This window comes from Chaetodon auriga, chromosome 11 (assembly GCF_051107435.1).
Source record: "Chaetodon auriga isolate fChaAug3 chromosome 11, fChaAug3.hap1, whole genome shotgun sequence".
Taxonomy (NCBI): Eukaryota; Metazoa; Chordata; class Actinopteri; order Chaetodontiformes; family Chaetodontidae; genus Chaetodon; species Chaetodon auriga.
The window spans coordinates 15,229,596-15,249,597 of record NC_135084.1 but is presented as its reverse complement, the minus strand read 5'-3'; the positions used below and the strand labels follow the sequence as shown (position 1 = coordinate 15,249,597).

Here is a 20,002-nt window from a genome sequence, read left to right as displayed (position 1 = left end):
ACTTTCATGACTTTTTCCTTTCCTGTGATCCTCAGCCAATGACTTGGGCTTTGATCTGTTTAATAAATCTACGAGTGATTAATGAAATGTCTTGCTATATGCAGGGAGATTAAGTTAATTATCTTCACCGTGACCCTGAGTGGAATATTAATCAAGAACAAGAACCTGAAAATGTTGCTCTACTTATGAAGCTCAGGGCACGGTTGAGTCACAGAAAAAGTGGGTGAGCAATGTTTTCTCCTGGGGGTTGAATCATGCATGGACAGCAAAAACACAGCTCCAGTGAGCGGGGAGCTGAAGATGGGGTTAGGGGAGCAATGACACATCATGTATCATCTTACACGTCCCAACACTGCTCTGACTAAAGCTCTCGACGGCAGAATGATTGAGTAACAACTTACCATAAAACCACTCCCAACCAATTTCAGATCTAAATATGTTATGTGTGTGTGTGTGTGCTGGCTTCACGTTTGTCCCTCAGCACACATTGACTCAACATACTATATTACTATATCCCCTCTGGATGTCTTTAAATAAGATAGATATGATGGCTGGGGCATCATGTTCACTGCATTTATCATTGTTATATTCAGATGAAATCATCCTCAGCAGAGCATTTCACGCAACCACAGCATTTTCCATTATATTATACATGAAGTCAGATCTAGTTCAATTTGGCGCAGGCGCGGTGCGGCGCAGCATTTGTTGCCGTTCCTTTGCTCTGATGGATAGAAAAAAACAGACCAACCAAGCCCCATTTATTCATCTTATTTTATTCAACAATATAACTTTTGCTCTTCAGAGTACAATCAATATAAGATACATAATGACAAAATATACTTTAAATAGAAGAGAAAGACATTAAGGCATTTCAATGATGGAAGTTAACAGTCAGCATGAATGATGAAAGATTAGTGTTACATTTTTTTTGTGTTTAAACCTATAAGGCACTGTGGCATGATCGCCGCTGAAACCACATAAAAGATGCATAGATGGATAACTTTCTACACTTAAGAGTGGTGACAACATGCTGGTTTCCAATGTGGTTTTCAGTGCTGTGTGTCAACAGTGTACAGTGTTTCAGCATAAGCCAGAGCAGACACGTGGAGTCATGAAAGGCAAAGCAGGTAGTGAAAGATTTCTCATTCTGCCAAAAAGTGTGGTGGCATTGTATTAGCACTTTAATAATCCCCCGTGTCACACACCAACCAGCTACGGGGCAAAGCGCTGTAATTATGTTTATCACGCAAGCCAGCCCGGTGCCAGTGTGACTTCTTGACTGGGACCGACATTAGAAAGCCCAGCTGTTCCTCTGGAGAATCGCTGTGGCACCAATGAGCGGTCAATTGGCCAAGGTGTGTTATGAAAGCCGTCATTTCCTGCGCATGTTCTCGAGTTCAAAAATCTCTTGTTATTGCCTCTGTGACCGAGGGCTGCGGGGATGGCATCACAGAAACGCATAAACAGCTCAACCACATCCACCGAACCTGAGGCAGAGAACAAGCTCTTTCTCACTCTTTCCCTTTCTCTCCCTCTGTGTTTCACACTTTCACTTGCTTGCATGCATACACAAAGCCATGCACGCACACACACACACACACACACACACACACACTCACGCACACACAAGCATCCACACACACAGATTTGCTACCTCGGTATGTACATGACTTAACCCCTGTGAGTAAAGTCTACAAGCATCAAGCCTGTTGTCATGCAAAGTTTAGCACTCTCAACTCACAAATTCCCTCCCTTTACACTTCTGAACTGTTCTGGACTTCTCTGGAAATTATTACTCATGAGTAAAACTGTACAGAAACTTGCACAAACAGTGTGGCGCAGCAGCACTAACCCCTACAACATTTATCAACAGAAGCTGTGATTTACATGGTCCGTAATTTATTTTTTGTGTCAAAAGCTGCTCATATTGGATATTTGTCAGGTACATTTACATTGAAAACATGATTTTTCTCTCTTTCCTACAACAGAGTGCTTCACCGATGCACACACACAGGTTATTGTAAGCAGTTCTGGTCTGAACAAAGTGATAAATGTATGTACAGCTGCATCAAAAATGTATCACAGTTGGGCTGTGTGTCCACTAGGCCTCTTTTCCTGAGTGCCGCTGCTCTGGTCCCCATTGTAAGTGTATCCAGCATCTTTCCTATGTCTGCTTCAGGCACTTAAAGTCAAAACTGTTTCAACTTTAAAGATGAAAATAGATTTACTGTTAAGTGCTGTTGTTGAAACACAATTGCTTTGTTTCTCAGGACACTAAAACCCTTCATCACAATGCTTCCCTGCACCTCGAGAGAAAAAGATGCCCAGTGGTCACATCACAGCATGGGTTGGTCTGTCATGAGCAAGCCTACTGGAACTACTGTGCTGCTGTATGAGACTGGCACAGCCTATGTTATATGACGTATGCATGTATTGTATGAAAATGTACTTTATGTTATGCTGATACAGGCATCTGCTGTGTTACACTGCTATGTTTGCTGAACCAGACTTATGTGGGCTGCTGGGAACTGCGGTGCTCAGAAGGCGTAGGGCCCGACTATGATGGTGAGCCGCAGCAGTGAGCTGGAGCGGTAGTTCATGGTCAGATGGTGAGTGACCATCTCCAGGTCCACGACGTACTCCCTGGGGCCTGACAGAGGCTTGGTTAGCACCAGCATGGCACTCACATTGCTGGAACGCTGTAAGAAAATATGATCAGCCCACGTGAATACAGATGTATCACACATCTATACAACTTTCAATTGGATTGCCATGACATTTTGTACAGACATTCATGGTGTCCAGAGGATGAATCCGTCAGACTTTGGTGACCCCCCGGCTTCTCATCTCTTTGGCAAAGCAGTGTCTATATGCAGCCTAAAGCCACTAACATGGCTATAGACTCTCAGTCTGTTTGCTTCAAGTGCCAAATAATATCTTGGAAGTGGCCTGTTTACAGCATACCTGTAACTACTATGTTACAGGTGCCATATGCTGATAAAATATAAGGTTGGGTAATTGTATGAGGTGGAGTCTGGGATAATCATAGTGTGAATATGTGAGTAATTTAATGGATTTAGCTTGAAACTGCAGATTCTGACAGCATCACAACACTGTAACAGTTTAGCATTTAATCTTAACTCATTATGACCTCTTCCACCCTCCCCCAGCTTTCCATGCAACACAAAAAATAATTCCCATCGACTTACCCGCAGGAAAAACTCTCCTGCCTCATTCCCAGCTTTGATCCTGAAGGTGTTGTGTGTGTTGGCGTAGATGTTGGTGGCCTGAATCTGGAAGATGTCCGCTGGCACAGTCCGGTCCGCCTGGATGCTCATGTATTTGTAGACAATTGAAGGTGGGAGGCCCTGGCACTCAGCCTGAGACCGGCAGATACAGCGACTGCAAACACAACATTTGCAACAATCTCTGTGAAACTGGCTGCATTGATGATAGTCAAATAAAAGAACTGGATGATGTTTACTGACTTTTCAGAGGTTTTGGTGTAAGGCGCCTCACAGGGGTTTCTGGGATAGCAGCGGAAGCCTCCATAATAGTTCCAGCACATTTCATCATCTTGGCAGTTATGGGTCCCCGTCTCACACTCATTTATGTCTGGTGATTGGCAGAGCGACAGAGAGAGAAAATAAGTATTGAACAGTCAAAAATAGCTGGATGACAATATTAGCATTCCCACTCTTCCAAAACACACACACAAACTCAACATGTTTCATGAAAAGAGCTGTGAAAACAGTCAAAGTTCAGGACATGTACAGTTTGGGAAATGTGTTTTAGGTTTGTAGCTGCATTTGCAGCAGCTGTGGAGATACAAGGAAACACAAGAGGGAAGCCTGCAGATCTGTAGGTGAGGGAAGCCCCCAATGCATCCCCCAAAGGCCTAACTTCAGCTCTTTCCTTGCAGCACCATGAAAATAACCCCATCAAACGTGCCCCAAACCACAGGGCTATTTCTGGCACAGCAACCTGGATTCATCACCAAATGGTCCCTCTGACACAACCGGCCGGATTCATGGCTCCCCCTATAAAGCCTGCACCTGACCGAGGGGGAGAGGAAAAAATAACAGCTCACCCTTTGAGTGAGCGCCGGAGCTTCAAATAAATCCACTTCAAGAAACCAACATCATGCATATAAATTCACAGAGGTGGCTTAGAAGGGCAACACAAAGTTGCTGTGTATTTGTGTTGCCCAACCTCTGCATTCTTTCCATGACAGTACCGGTTGAGAGTGGCTTTCATTCCCTGCTTGAGAGGTAGAATAGTGGATGGACTTCCTCTTAATAGTTATCTTCAAAGAGCTGGGGACGAGGAGGAAGGGAGGGAGAGAAGAGGACTTGCTTGGGAACTTTGTTGTGTGTGAAAACAGAGAGGAGGGTCAGATTGATAAATAAATAAACCAAGAAGGGATTTAAAAAAAAAAAAAGGGAGAGGAAAGAGGAGAGCTGCAGTACCTTGACACAACCTGTTTCCCTGGAGCTGATATCCCTCTGGACACTCACAGGAGTAACTTCCTGGGCTGTTAATACACTGGTACTGGCACATGTAGCTTGAGAAGCTGCATTCATCAATGTCTGTGCAGAAAATATGCACACACACACACACACACACACACACACACACACACACACACACACAAACAGACGTTTAGTGTAAAGCAGAGCATGATGAAAAATGGGAATATGATGGGTGTTTGCAAACATGCATTCATCAGTCACTGTGTATACCTCTGTATGTATATAGTATGTATATATATATATGTGTGTGTGTGTGTGTGTGTGTGTGTGTGTGTATGTGTGTGTGTGTGTGTGTGTGTGTGTGTGTGTGTGTGTGTGTGTGTGTGTGTGTGTGTTGTGGCCACCTTGGCAGGAGACCGTGTCTTGCGCCAGCTCATAGCCCTGGTCACACTGGCAGAGGAAGGAGCCAATCAGGTTGTAGCAGTGGTGCTGACAGGGACTCTGCACATCACATTCATTCACATCTGGAACAAAAGCAGATGTTTTACATACATGGATATAATAGGGATTATTCTGGTTTATAACAGCTTGGAACTTGTTTTTGTAGTTTTGGCCATCAATCTGGTAATACTGGCGCAGTGCTCACCAATTATACTTTAAGAAAGAACAGCGACTATAAATACTATTTAATTGTCTCATTTATTTCCAAAGGGAAGTTGGACTTCCCAATGCAGGTCAAAAAGAAGCACACACACACAAATACAGAATGCACACGCTCAGCACACGCACATGTTTCAACATAGCTGGGAGCCAGTCATGGGTTTTTGATGGATTTCTAAATGTGTTTCAGAGATAAACAGCTCTCTATCACTGTGGAACATTTTCAATAACATCCTTTGACTTCAGAGGGAGATTTGCTGTGCGGGTTCAGGTTGCATGGTGAATCTCATGATAGCTCTGAGCTTCCAGGCATAAAAAAGGAAAAAAAAAAAAAAAAAAAAAACAGCTGCTTTTTCACTATTTGTTTTGTTAAGCTATTCCTGACCTGAAAATATCTGCATCCTGAGAAAACTGAGGAATGAGAGAGAAACAGTGTGAACACTAGAATTTGGTAAGCTGACATCCCCTGCTGTGTATTACACGGCACCTCTTTAAATCTACCTGATTACAACTTTATCTGATAACTCAGTTCTATTCATGTATTTGTATTAATTTCACTTGTGGTTCTTTTGTTTACTTTTATTATCTTATAATGTTTTAACATGTATGCACTCGATTCTCTTTTGGCCTGCTGTGTGGTTTGGTTTTACTTCTATGAACGGTAAAGCACTCTGTAAACACAGTCTTTAGAAACTGCAATACAAATAAAGGAAATTGTGATTATTACTCTAAACTCTTCTTGTTTGCATCAAGCATTCATGCATGCAGCATTTTGTGCCGAAATCTATTAAAATTCAGCCTTGCAACTGAGCAGATTAGGTGGAATCAACACTGACACAAAATGTCTCACACGCTATGTCAGAATAACAAATCACTGAAGGAAAATGTTTATATAATTTGATGCTGTACACACAAGCACACACTAGCAAATGAGTACACATGGCTTTTCAGTGACTTACCAACACAGCTGTGGTTGTTGCTGGCCAACTTGTGACCTGCGTTGCACTCACAGTAGTATGAGCCCTGTGTGTTCACACATCTATGCATGCAGTAGTGGGTCAGGGCACACTCGTCTCTGTCTGCAGAGACACACGCACAGGACAGTCAGTCAGTTCTTTAAATCAGTTGATAAAAGACAAGCAGCAGCCTTTTCGAAAAGTTTGACACCAGTTTTAATCATGTGATGAGGCAAGAGGAGAGAGAGTGTGACTCACCCACACAGTGGTCTCCGCTCCTCTGGTAGCCCGGAGGACACTGGCAGGTGTAGGAGCCTCTGGTGTTGTAGCACGTCTGTTCAGGGCCACAAGTGTGTCTACCTGTCGCACACTCATCTATGTCTGCAATAAACACACAGAAACACACACAGGAGGGACCAAGTTAGTGAATGCAGGAGCACATGGCCGACAAAGCAATGCAACATGTCTGGACTGAATGCATGCTGTGATCTGTGATGTGTGAACGGTTTTCTGTGATCACTGACACCATCACATCACACACACACACACACACACACGCACGTAAACACACATGTTCGCACAGAGCGGGCGATTAAATAAGGAGGGCTTTTATTCAGCAGCTCCGGGTGAGGGGGAAAACACAGATCGTATCTTCTACTAACAGGACAGCTTTTTGAAAGAGGAAGTGTGTATGTGTGTGTATGAAAGAGACAAAGAGCTCAAATGATAAGTCATGCGCTTTCTACCACAGCACCTCGCTCTCTCCAGGGACATCCATCAACCCAGAAGCGCACAGATCCAGACACATTCACTTTCTATCTCTCACCAAATCATTTCTAAGTTATATAACACGATAAGCTCTAGTTTGATGCTAGTACAAGAAGCTTAAAAACACAAAGCTTCTGCCAGAAACATGCTACATTTCCCAAAATATATATCTATGCTGTAAAAAAACTGCAGGTTTTATCACTGACTGGCTTAATGATAAACATGATGTGCAAACTCAGAAGTTACCAAATCAAATTTGAAAGTTACATCCAGAATGTCTAAAATAAATGATGCTGTATATTCAATCAGCAGCGTAGTGGTACGACGTTGGTGATGTTATGGTTATGTTAATATGTTAAAAAGTACTTTTTTCTTCATGTTCTCAGTTGGGTTTTCAGCAGAAATTTTCCAGCTTGGGCTAAAACACACGACACGGCAGTGGAAAGATTCTCCTTTTTCTGTTGATCCTACAAACACGTTCTCAATTTTTGATTTGCTTGGAGCCAGAGCTTCTTCAAAAAGGCTTTTCTCACTATAACCCCCACCCCCACTTTTTTCTGAACTTCCATCCTTCTCTCTTTCTCTCTCACACACACTAGAAATACGCCCATACTGTATACTCTCATCCCTGTGGGCCCACCAGCAGTCCTCTTGGGTGGTCTGACACAACCCATCATATGCAGACAGCCAGTGGGCATCAGTTTAACAGCATGACAGACAGTTATACTCAATACCACACGCACACAGGAAAGGGTGGGGGGCGTGGGGGGGGGGTACTATAACTGCATTGTGATTTGACACGTGCATAGCCTAACAATAGTCAGAAAAAATCTGACTGGAAGGTAACTGGAAAAAATAAAAATTGCACTCTGTCTTCCCTTGTGACTGGGCTGTATTATCTCTCCTGCAGAGTTTACATGCACCTGAAACAGTTACATACTCATGGAGCTCCTCTTCATGGAGAAGCCACTAAGATCAAATGATAAATCAATTAAAATAAGTCCTAGGAAGCTAAACTTGCTGCTGCACACACATCTTGAATTGATGAAAGAAAATGTTTCATCTGATATCAAGTGGACAGGATCAAGCTCTTCCCTGCATGCCTCAAATGCCCTATATGCCAGTCCCACAGCCCCCACTGTCCAGTGGGACAGGTGCCGGTGAGAAACTGGCCCATGAACCAAAAGGTGGACAGAAAGTAAGTTGTCCTTGTTCCTTAAAGGAAGGAAATGAAAGAGGGCTAAAATGTGCTGAAGTCACTGGGGGCACAGTGATAAGATGCACTCACTACATTAGGGACACAAAAGCAGGGCTTATCTGAAGGTGCACCTGAGAGACAACAGGTGCGAATTGCATACAAGCAGGAATGCACAGACAAGGTCTGTTGCTCACTCAGTGAAGGCCAAAGATAAAAGCTGTGTTGTTCTGGAAAATCTAAGCTCTGATGTGGCTTGAAAGGCATCTGGGAAAGTGCATCCACAACCAGCACCAAGTGTCAGCGAGAAACCAAATGCTTGGATTCCAGCAGTATCACACCATGTGATACTGAGCCACACACAGCCCCAAGGCTTCATGACATGGCTGTTTAAAAAAGCCCTGGTGCATCACAGGGTCTCTGTCACTGTTGGAGCTAGACCTGTGGCATCCAGATCCAGCCTCTTAGGTCAAGACATCTTCCTGGTCTGAATGTGGATGATGGATTACCTCATGCGATGTGCATGACCACAGATATGAAAGTGCATCCACACTCAGCACTGTTTGTTTGCATGATGTGTGTTTATCAGGTCACATCCGTCTGGGTGACAATGCTGTCCAACATCATCCCCTCAGTTAATAACACAGCATATTCAGATAAATATTACCTGGCAGATCATTTTCTTACTAAACACAGTGCAGCAAAACAACTTCACAAAAACAACACCTCTCTATGCTGTAGTTTGATGATGCAGAAAGTTGCAGGTTGATGCAGAAGACAACAATACAGAAGCCACAGTACTGTATTAGCTAGCCTTGACAAGTAGCTCCACAAGCTAGCAAGGTAAACCACTAGCTAAAGCAACACTGTGATGTGCTTGTCAGAGAAAAAACTGTAAGTGAAATCCTGTATAAACACAAGACTAATGTCAACAAATAGTTAGCTAATAGACAGCAACAGCTAGATCAAGTCACCATGAATCACAACCACGCCTGCTTACTGGAGGTATTTGGTGATTCATTGGGACTGGAAATGCCCTGCCCTCTGGCAGTAGATTCAGACAACACAAGTCTCAGACGCCTGATCTCTGATAAAATAAAGCCTGTGTGCTGACAATGACAATGCTAGCATGCTGATGGTTAGCAGGTGCAATGTTTACAATGTTTACCACTTTATTTTTTGCATGTGAGAGTGTTAACTTTTGTTAATTGGCACTGAACAGTTGAGGGGAATGCCATTATTTGCAGATATTTGGTCATAAACCAAAATTTTGGGCACATTTAAATTGCAACACAATGGTGGCGATAAAAGGCCTGAGGATCACCAAAGTTACTAGAGTTCATCCAAATATTCAGCCTCTTACGTCAAGAAATTTCATGGCAATCGATCAAAGTGCTGAGACAATTCTGACCAACCGACATTGTCGTTGTCCAAGCTGTGCTGTTCGTGGGGGGCTAAGCACTCATTAGCCCACTGTGGCCTCTAAATAGGTAGGGGGCTTTTTTTTTGTCTTTGTTTGCTTTTTATTCAGTTTTTATTTCTGTATTGCTGTGACTGCTTGAACAGTAGATCCCTTGGTGTAAGCAGTTATGTTCTTGGACAGGAGTAGTGCCAACACAGATTGGCAGTAGAGTTTGACCAATTGCAGTTTGGCACACTTTGTTCAGAATGAATTGAAGACAAAATGTGAGCCAGAGCTGGTCAACATATGGCTTCAAGACTCAGAGTATGGATCAGCTCCTGATAGCAGCCTTTGCTCTAGATTTGGACCATTGCTGCCAACCATAATCACAACAAGTGCTCTTAAAATGATTTTGGCGTGAATTACCTGGAGTCCAACTACATTTAAGCCACTGTTGCTCAGAATGGTTTTGGCTTCTCTGGCAGACGAAATGAATCATCAAACAAGCTGTCACTCTCCTACATAAGGTGCAGAAACCATGAACTGTTTGAGAAAGCCGTAACTGCACGTTGCTAACAATGCAGGGATGCTTCTTCAGAACTTCTGTGTATGGAAAAGTCAGAGTCATCCTCACTCCCTTCAAGAAAGTTTGGAGAGCTCTAAATAAAAGCATATGTGCTGAAAGCAATCCAAAGGTTCATTCACGGGAATATCTTGTGGTAACTGCTACTTTGTCACTAAACCTTTAAGACGCTGCCAATACAAAGTGCCACAAAAGTTTGTGTGTGCGTGGGTATGAGTGTGTGGGGGTAGGGTGGGAGGGCATCCCACACTGGCTGGCTCTTAGGTCCCATAAAGCCTCCACAGCTTACCACATGCGGCACAGTCCATAGAGTTTACACAGGAAAACAGATTTTACTGCAACAAGCCATCAAATGTGATGATGTGTTGCGTGTGGGGAGAAGTGACTCTGTTCTCTGGGGTCAGTTCTTTTTTTTTTTTTTTTTTTTTTCAAAATTTATTTAACACAGCTTACAAGTTTCCTCTAAGAGCTGCAACATCACAGGGAAAGATAAGGCGGTCCAGCAGAAGAGTGGAAGGAAAGAATGAGGAGAAAGGGTGGAGGCTTTTTTTTTTTTAAACAAAAAAGGGCTTTTTAAGATTTGAAGTTAGATTTACGGCCGTGTGTGCATATGTGATGTCAGAGTTAAAAACTCCTTGCTTTTCAGGGAGATTAATTCTAAATGCCTTGTGGGAGTTGGGGGAGTAACAGGGATGGCGGCAGCTCAAAGAATGTGAGTGTGTGTGTGTACGGATCAGTGGGTGTGTGTGTGTGTGTGTGTGTGTGTGTGTGTGTGTGTGTGTGTGTGTGTATGAGAGGTCCTGTTTGAGGTGCTTGAACATTAAATGGCCTTTTTTGCAAAGCTTACAATGTGTTACAGAATGAGGAGATGCATTTTTGGTGTGAGTGCTCCTTCGTTCCTGTTTGAACACGGGTAAAAAAAAATCATGTGTCCAAAATGGAGACTAAAAATTTTTTGGCTCAAATTCAGAACAATGTGTTATTTGCTCCAGATTTATACTGACATGATAGGGCTTGTGGTAATTATCACTTGAGAGCATTTAGTCTTGTTTTCACTGAACCACTGCAATGGAAAGCAGGAGCTGTTCCAAAGAACAGTTGGAGCCATCCTGCACTTGGACAGCATCTCTGTTTCCCTCTGATTATTGGATAATTCAATCTTTGGGAAAGCAGGGGGCAAGATGTGCGATGTTAATAGCCCATAAAATTTCACAACGTCAAATTTATTAGCATGTCACACACCAGCCCCTGAGCGTTTGCTTTTGCTTAAGCTCAAACACCTTAATATCACCCCTCCTAGCAATCGCGCATGTTTCATTTCTCTCTGCGATGCAGTGCGAAATGCAGCTATCATTGGCTTGAACACAACCTCAGGACAAATGGGAGTGGTAGTGTTTCCCTTTCAAAGCAAGTCCAAACACAAAGAAGATAAGAAATCAAAGGATTCAAGACACTCTAACCTTATATTCCGTGTATTTCCATCCGTATTAGGGCATGAAATATTTCCATGCTCTTGCTATTCGCACCACTCCCAAGATTCCCTTCTCATCGCTCTCATTGTTCAGGAGGAACAGGAGTTTTAGTCATGCTGACACTTACTAACTGATTTGTGAGTTTGTTCCACACTCTTCTAAAGGTCGGGCAGAGTCTTGACATTCTTGAAAATCCGTCCAGTGTGCCAGCTACATTCCCGACTGATAATAATCCTTCCTGTTACTGTGAAAACGTCGAGAAAAAAGAAGTGCTGAGCCACTCTCCTGCTTTTCAATGTGGATAAAATCATTCGCTCTGCCCACCTGACATGTCAGTGGTCGGGCTGTAGCCATTTATGGCCTTTAAGGCGAAATCTGTGGCATGGAAGGAATGAAACCTACAAACACAGATGCTGAAAATATGGTCAAAATAACAGTGATAGTGCAGATCAAGAAAAGGAGAAACTGTGAGAAACACGGACCCTGCGATCGCATGTGTCACCCAGCTGAGCGCAACAGTGATTTATAGCAGCCCCGTGTCCCTTTCCATCATGAGGTAAACGGAAAGAGCAACACATGTACGCACATCAGAGGAGGAAGCAGCTGGCCGTTGGACAGGCACCGACCTCAGGGAGAATAATAACAACAACATTAAGCACTTACGCCGAGGAGGCACGGCAAAGCTGCTTCCCCCTTGCTCCTCTCTGCCATCGTTGATGTGATGGCAGCAAGGAGCCAACGGCAAACCGCAAGCAATAACAGCATGCTGTACAGCAGCACTGCACAAGCCAGAAGAGGGGCTGCCTGCAGGATGGTCGGATTATAGTCACAGAGCCTGAAAGATACTCGACTCCACTCTGGCAGCGTTAGTTAGCCGATAAAATACTGTCACCATGTTGTGCCGACTAAAAGGCAGGAGGGCTTTAAGTCATTCTCTGACATTTAAGATTCCTCGTGTATTGTGCTGATTTTGCTTTAAGATGTTATTGCTGAAGTCGTTTCAGTTGTTTGACTCTTGATTTCTTGGTTTCTAACATCAAGATATTAAAAACATATTGAGACACTGCTGTCAAAATACATCCAGTAATTAAAAGAGCATTAAAGAATTTGAAACGTCTTTATCAGCAGCTGAGGGGTTGCAACATCGACAGGTTTTCTGGCACAGCTGACGGATGGAAAGTGAGCTCTAAAAGCCAGAAATCACAGCAATGTTGATTCACTAGTATTGACTTTAAAACATGACCAGTAATGGATGTTTGATACTGATTCAATAACTAGTTTAAAAATCTGGTCATGATTCTTTGGCTGGTATTTCTTTTCTTTCTTTCTTTTTTTTTTTACATTAAAGGAAAACATGAACAAAAGTGTTTGACAAGGAACCTCTAAATTTGGTTATTAGAGAATTGTGGCAGCAGAGGATAATATCAGCTGGCTGACTGGCTGGTTGGTGCTTTGACCTAAATGCTAACATAAGCATACTAGCATGCACTCAATGACTCAAAGGTATGATGTTTACCATGTTCACCATCTCAGTTTAGCCTGTTAGGATGCTAACATTTACTAATAAACACAAGGTATAGTTAAGGCTGATGGAACTGTTCATAGTTTGGCAGGTATTTGGTTACAAACTAACTACTTGAAAAGCTTTAAAATTAAAAGTCATACAAAAAGTCTTACAATTTATCGGGGTGGAGGCATGAATTTCTGCGATAAATTTCTTGGTAATCCATCCAACTTTTCTCTCTCAACAAAGAAGTGCTGCGGGCTGACTGGCCGACATTGCCATCCCCTGAAAGCATCTACAACTCAAAGGATCAAACATGTGACACTAGTTGTTACGGTTGAAACTGCAGTGTAACAGGTGCAATGAGCTGGACAGTAAAATCATAGGGCACAAGGACAATCTCATAGTGAAGACATACCGATGCAGGGCAGCACAAATCATCAGTCTGAGAGCAGGTGGAAGCCGGGAGCTTAGCTGGTAATAGGAGGGTTCAACAGGCACAAAGGTGTGCCTCAGGTGTCTTTTTCTTTGAGTAACCCTAAACAAAGTGGGTCAGTTTTCATCAAGCAAGGGCTTTGTGTTTGATCCCACTTCCTCCTGTCGAGCAACAAAATCGCTGCAGAATGTTTTAATTTAACATCCTGTACATCCTGTATCGCAGTCACCTCCGTGTTGAAGTCTTCCCCCTCTGTACAACAACATTTTCCAAATCTGTGTTGCTTATCTTTGATGGATGTTTGGGAGAAACAAACACTAACAGGATAACATCTGAAGGAATTTCCTGATAAACTGCTTTCTGTGTATCCTCACATCTTTTTACATTGTGTGTGGATCAGCAAAGACCGGTGGCTGGGGCCTGTTTCTTCAAGTGCAAATGTCAGGATGAGACAAAGCCAAATGGAGCTGTAAAGCATAAGCTGTAAAGGTCAAATCATGAAGCAGCGTCATGTTGTGCCTTGCAACCAGCAGGCTCTCTCTCTCTGGTTGTTCTGCTCTCCGCATTCCTGCTCCTCGCAGATCGATCCGACGCTTACTGTATCTGTCAAGGTGGTGAGTAATTCCTACCATCACAAAAGATGGGAGCAAACGGAAAAAACAACCAACGCTGACATTCCAGAGATATTCCTCCCAAGTGCATTGCATCTGCGTGGAAAAATGTTATTGCATGCGCTCGGCCTTGTTCGGAAAAGTACACAAGTTCTCTGTCACACAGGGCTTAACGGCCTTAATAGAACATATTTAGGAAAGATTTACAGCCGCTGCAGGTGAAGAGGGTCCAGACGTAGTTGAAATTAGTCAGGCATGTATGTAGGTGGTAATGTGGCCTATGTGACCTCAGGAAACCAGACAGGTAAACAGGAGTGGCATGTCCTCTCATGTCCCACACTGCAGCACATGAGTATCTAATTCACAGATGAAAAATAAACAGGCAGCAGCTCAGGTGTGCAAAGTCAAGACTTGTGAGGAGAATAACAGAACCCACAAAGTGCAAAATACTGTACGACATTTCAGCCAACATCAGACGTCACTGAAAGTACAGTTAAGTCTCTAGAACGTGGGGGTGTACTCTCACACAGCGTTCAACTGTGAACAGGAATGATGAAATAACTGCTTTCCACTTTTCATCGGATTTAACGACTGATTCAACAACTTTTGATGGACAACCTTCATTTGCAGGAGGAAGTGATCTCACCTCTGCTGAAATTAAGAGTTAATATGCATGCACAAGACTACAGCGAGCCACTTTTAGGCATCTCCCGACGGTAAACACAGTAAGTATGTGTGTGTGTGTGTGTGTATGTTCGGAGGGTGGGGGAGGTCATGGAAATGCGAGGCATCATTAAGCTGTCACACATACAGTAGAGGTTCATAGTTTCTCTGTGTGGCCGGGCAGGAGTAGGACGGCGGCTTCCCCTATGTGTCACTGCAACAACACACACTTCTTGGCCTGGGTTCACACTCAAGGCCAAGGGGCTTTATTGCCAATTTGCAACCAGTTATCCCCATGGGAGCCAATATGAAAGCTACGTTTTAAAGGAAAAATATCAGGGTGAAGTGCATTATATATAATTAGTGGTTTGGTTCACTTTTAATCAGCATAAAGAATAGTAAGAGACGCTATTTTGTTTTAAAAACTATTTTTTTCAGCAATTTAAGTTGTGCTTTGGAAAATTGGCTTCATTTTTTCCAGAGCATTTAGCTGATCTCTCTACTATTCGCCACACACTCAGCAGTAAGTCACCAAAACAACTCCGCAGCGGCACAACCCATGACGTTGGTACAACCTGGCTCGGTCAGTGCTCCGGCACTTCTGTGGTTATTTAGTCAGTGTCAGCCTTTCATCTTCCCCTTTGCCCTACCTGACTCGGCACTCTGGGTTTCCTCCACAGAGTGGTGAGTTAGCAGGGAAGGAGCCTGATGTAAGCGCTATTTGATACGTTGAGGTTTCCCCCCATTGAAAGTTAATGGGAATTCCTTCGCTAGCAAGATACAGTACGTAGCTGTGCAAAACAGCCACTGTGGAACAAAAAGAAAGAAAGAAAGAAAGAAAAGACAATTCTGTGTCCAAGAACAATTGGCTCATTGTAGCGAGTTAAAGGTAATGACAGAGAAACCAGAGACTGATGTAAACAAAGATTATATCATTCTACCAGCAGGAATATACGCCCACATAACGGCACGAGACGCCTTCCAGTTAAAACCCCAGTCATTTCAAAGCAATAACACTGACAGCAACAGCCTATCTTTGTTTAGCCCATGCACTGAAACGGCACGCCAGTGAATGAATAAGTATTATACCCATGCCAGCTCGCTTATGTGGTTACTTAAGCTGATATGCTGCCATGTTTTACACTCTAATAAAACCTAATTGGGTTCCAATTCAGAGAAACACATAAAGCACCTCACACATATCTTTGCCCCAGGTGTAAAATCAAATTTGTTACTTTCATTGCAGCTCTGTGACCACAAGCTTCACCACACAGCCACTCACCACATGCCTCTGCCTATTGGCACGAGGAGTTCCTAACTACTGAACACATGTACTGTATGGTAATGCACTTTGTCTTACATTACATTTACACAGCCAGCTCTACATATCCACACTCACCTCCCACCTCCTCAGCACACACGACAAACTAAAAGCTATTAGAGGTTAAAAGTGATATCAGAGGTTCTCCTTCTCAGGTGCAGCTATGAACATCTGGCATAAAGCAGCAACAAAGGGCACCAGTGCAGTGTGTGTGTGTGTGTGTGTGTGTGTGTGTGTGTGTGTTCATGAGACAAAGAATGAATCTTTAAACCACTCCCCATTTGTAAAGATCAAAGAGTCTCGCTCAAGCACAGGATCACACCCACACAGTCTTGCGCAGCTACCAAGCTTGTCGAGGCCCAGGGAATAATCTACGGTGGGTGCAAAGGCTATATGTGAGCACAGAGTTTGCCACAGTATAAAATCTCCCTGATTTGCCCCTGAAGCAGAGGACCTCAACACCCAAAACATTTTTTATATCTCAGGAAGAAGCTGAACTCTGGCCAAAAACATCACGCTGCGAGCGACCAAAAGAGTTTAGAAAACATGACATCACGGTGAGAGAAAAATGAGAAGCTTGCAACACATCTGGCAGCTACGCATGGTTTAGCTGTTGATGACTGTCAGGCAGATGGATGAACAGTTCACCTTTGGAGCTCTGCTTATTGAGGCTCTTAAGTCGTTAACAAGTAATTATCAAATACCTACGTAGAGCTGCAAGAGACACATTCTTCTGCATCTGGCCAAGTGCAACAAAAGCATACTACTGATATTCAGGAGATAAGAAAACACTTCTCAACACTGACATTTCATTTTGCCAGTGGACTGCAGTGCACAGTAATTTGCAGCCACATTTTTAGGGTGTATTCTGTCACATGAGGGCCAAAAGTCAAATCTTTGGTGTTCCGGAATATAAAAAAAAACTTTTTTATGGAGAGAGTGTGGCATCCCTTTTGCACTTCTAGACCATATTTTGCAGTTGCGCCTCTGCTCCTCTTGACAGAGTCCAATTTCTCTCCTGAGGAGCTTGTCAGCACCACTTGCTGAGATAAGAGGAACCGTCCATGTGTTGGTGTAAAGCAGTAAAAAATGAAAGGCAAATTTTTCAAAGCACTTTGATGATACTTCATATCATCTTGTAGCTGAAAGGAGAAGGAGGAGGTGGGGTGGAGTGCCTGTGCAGCTGATCTTACCTCTGCAGAGGTTCTGCTCATCTGCAGTGAATCCGGTTGCACAGGGGATCGTCCGGCTGGGCTGAGTGAGCCTCTGGCCGCCTGGAAACACCCGTGGGAGCTGAGGCTGGCTTGGTGGGAGGGCAGGGGCAGGAGGGACAGGGTCCGGCGGCGGCACCTGCTCGCCCTCCTTACTGATATAGATGACAGCACTCTTGGGGAGGCAGAGGTATCCACCAAAGTGGTTGATACACTGCATCCCTCCTTTGCAGGCATCATCTAACAAGGCACACTCATCGATGTCTGACAAAGGGAAAAACAGCATAAGAGAAAGACAGAAAGTAAGACAGTAGATTCAGCTTTTTCTGTACTGTAATCATTTTGATTTGTTTATATGACAACTTCTATTAAGCTTAGATGAAAACAGAATAACAGTCAGAATAAAACTGTATAAAAATACATGAAAAGCTGCACAAACATGCAACAACCACAAGGCAATCTGTCATTCTCACCTCTGCACTGCTCTCTGACTCGGTCATACTCATACCCTTCTGTGCACTGTGAAGGACAAATAATGATTACCATGGAACGATGCATGATGACACATAAAACTGTGAGCCCCGAGTTCTCCGTCAGCAGATCAAAGTACACAGCACCTCAAAAATGCCAGGCTGTGTGAAACCTATAGACAGAACATTAGCTGGTAAAAAAAAAAAAAAAAAAAAAAGAAAAGAAAAGAAAAGAAAAGAAAAAAGAAAAAGAAAAAAAAGAAAATAATAATAATCTCTCACTTACTGTGTAGGAGATGGGCTCCTCAGCCTCCTGAGAGAGGACATGTGTGAAAACCGCACAAAGACACACGCAGATCCCCAGCATGTCGACCAAACGTCGGAGCAGCACTGTAAACGAGATGCAGAGAGACCAAATGGGTAGAGCGTGCAAGATCATTTTTCGCTTGACAAGCCTACATGTTTTAATACCAGTTATTACATCATTGATGGCATTGCTTAACGAGTCCCAACATCTCCCGCTGCTGGCGTGATGTTTATGTTGGCGCCGCTCCAGCTAAATCTGCGACTTCAACTAAGTGAAGTGTTTTTCTGCTGTTTTTCTCCAAAAGGATTAGTGCGTAATACGCGTAAAGATCGTGCGTAAACATGCCCTTGTGTGTCAGTCAGTGTCAGGAAAATGAACGAGTTAATCAGCCGTGCAGAGCTCATGTTGATTAAAAGTCTGTATTTGCACAAAACATGTCCAACTTAACAAGGTGCCCAGTCAAAAAGTGTGTGCGTGTTCTTCATTCTGCCTCGTTTCGAGATACTGACACTTGTTACTGGACGATTCCCTGAAACAAGCGAACTACATCTGAAACAAGTGCTACTGCAGATTTTTTTTAGCGCTTGTTTGAACGCACTGCTTGAACAGCTCCAACAGTGTGTTGTCTTCATTGTTATCTGATCAGGGAGCTGTATGCAACAGCTTTGTCATCCTGCGGCGCTTTGGCGACGTACCTGCAATCACCTGCGGATCTCCAACTCTCCTGGCGTGCTGAAGGAAACGTCCCCGGTTCGTGTTTTGTTGCAGATCCGAGCGTGTGCGCAGGAGCCGGCTGGTCTTTATTCTGCAAACGGTGCGGTGGATGTTAGATGGTTGTCAGAGTGCAGGCAGCACTTGTGATGAACATGCGGCTCGTACAGTATGACATGCTGGGGGCGGTGTACCGGGCAGGTTGAGCTCCGGGTTCGTCTCTCACCGGAGTGCAGTAAACGATCAGCAGGCTACAGTGGCTCCCTCTATAGACTGATGACTGGTGAAGAAACGGCTATCAATGGAAAACTGTGCTGAGAGATCAGCAGCCGCAGTCTGATTATATTGCTGACAGATAAACTCATGTCATTTGCATGCCTTTAATTGCTGTTATGGTGCATATTAGAGATTATTCAGTCAAGTTTTAATAAAATATGTGTGTCCTTATTGTATCAGTGTTCTTTCAACCCTCGCATAGGGAGTTTGAAGTGACATTGTCCTTGTTTTTGTACGAATTAATAGTTTCTAAGAGGAAATCTGGAGCAACACCCAGTTTGATTTTTACTAATCTGCATCATTTCTGTATGTTATTTTAAGAATGAGTCTTCCTAGCATTTTGGTTTGTCACATGCAGACCTTGTTATACTGTGAGGGACTTCAGAGTCTGTGTATATGTACAGTATGTGTGTGCAGCAGGTGGCAAAATCAAATCATGTGTTGAGGACCTCTGTCAGCAAGCACTACATTAGCCTCCAATACATTTCATGGTGTTTACAAGATGCCTGCGCTTCAGGAACATCTGCTGGAATTGGCATGGCTTCCTGGATTTCCCATGGGTGAAGAGACAGCAAGTGATTGTGTGTTTGTGTGTGCATATGCGTGCGTGTGTGTGTGTGTGTGTGTGTGTGTGTGTGTGTGTGCCAACAGCTTGCTGATATGAGTGAATAGAGATGGACTTGGCACCAGCTTCTTTAATGCTGACCTTCTGACCTTTCCTCAATGGGTGTGGATGACAGAGGATTGCAGATAGATTCTGCATGGTGCCACATCCTGTGGTTGCACAGTCAAACTCACAAACTTCTCTTGGCAAAGAGCAGATTCTTCTCTTCAAAGACAAAAGGCTACTGTTTGACCTTTAATGTGAGTATTTAACTTGCAGTCTCTAAGAGTTTTAACAGGTTAAACACATTACAAGTGGGAATTAAAGAGCAGAGTTCTGGTCTTTAAATGCAGGGATATACTGCTGAAAGGTCTGAATGA

General features: G+C 43.5%; 1 protein-coding gene across 1 annotated transcript; it reads right to left on the bottom strand.

Moving 5' to 3' along the window:
* Positions 1-757: 757 nt before the first annotated feature.
* On the bottom strand, positions 758-18,925 carry efemp1 (EGF containing fibulin extracellular matrix protein 1). Its single transcript, XM_076743921.1, has 11 exons — positions 18,727-18,925; positions 18,011-18,114; positions 17,728-17,773; positions 17,237-17,518; positions 6,347-6,469; positions 6,092-6,211; positions 4,877-4,996; positions 4,470-4,589; positions 3,489-3,615; positions 3,210-3,402; positions 758-2,699 (listed from the first exon to the last, which is right to left on the bottom strand). The coding sequence occupies exons 2-11, from the start codon at positions 18,089-18,091 to the stop codon at positions 2,538-2,540; spliced, it is 1,374 nt and encodes a 457-aa protein (XP_076600036.1). The 5' UTR covers positions 18,092-18,114; positions 18,727-18,925; the 3' UTR covers positions 758-2,537.
* Positions 18,926-20,002: the final 1,077 nt, after the last annotated feature.

Excerpts from the sequence above, each read along its gene's own strand:
- efemp1 (XM_076743921.1), bottom strand. The coding sequence starts at position 18,091 with ATGCTGGGGATCTGCGTGTGTCTTTGTGCGGTTTTCACACATGTCCTC. Across the intron at positions 4,590-4,876 it reads AGACACGGTCTCCTGCCAAG|ACATTGATGAATGCAGCTTC; the intron begins GTGGCCACAACA and ends TTTTCTGCACAG. Across the intron at positions 3,403-3,488 it reads TACACCAAAACCTCTGAAAA|TCGCTGTATCTGCCGGTCTC; the intron begins GTCAGTAAACAT and ends TTGTGTTTGCAG.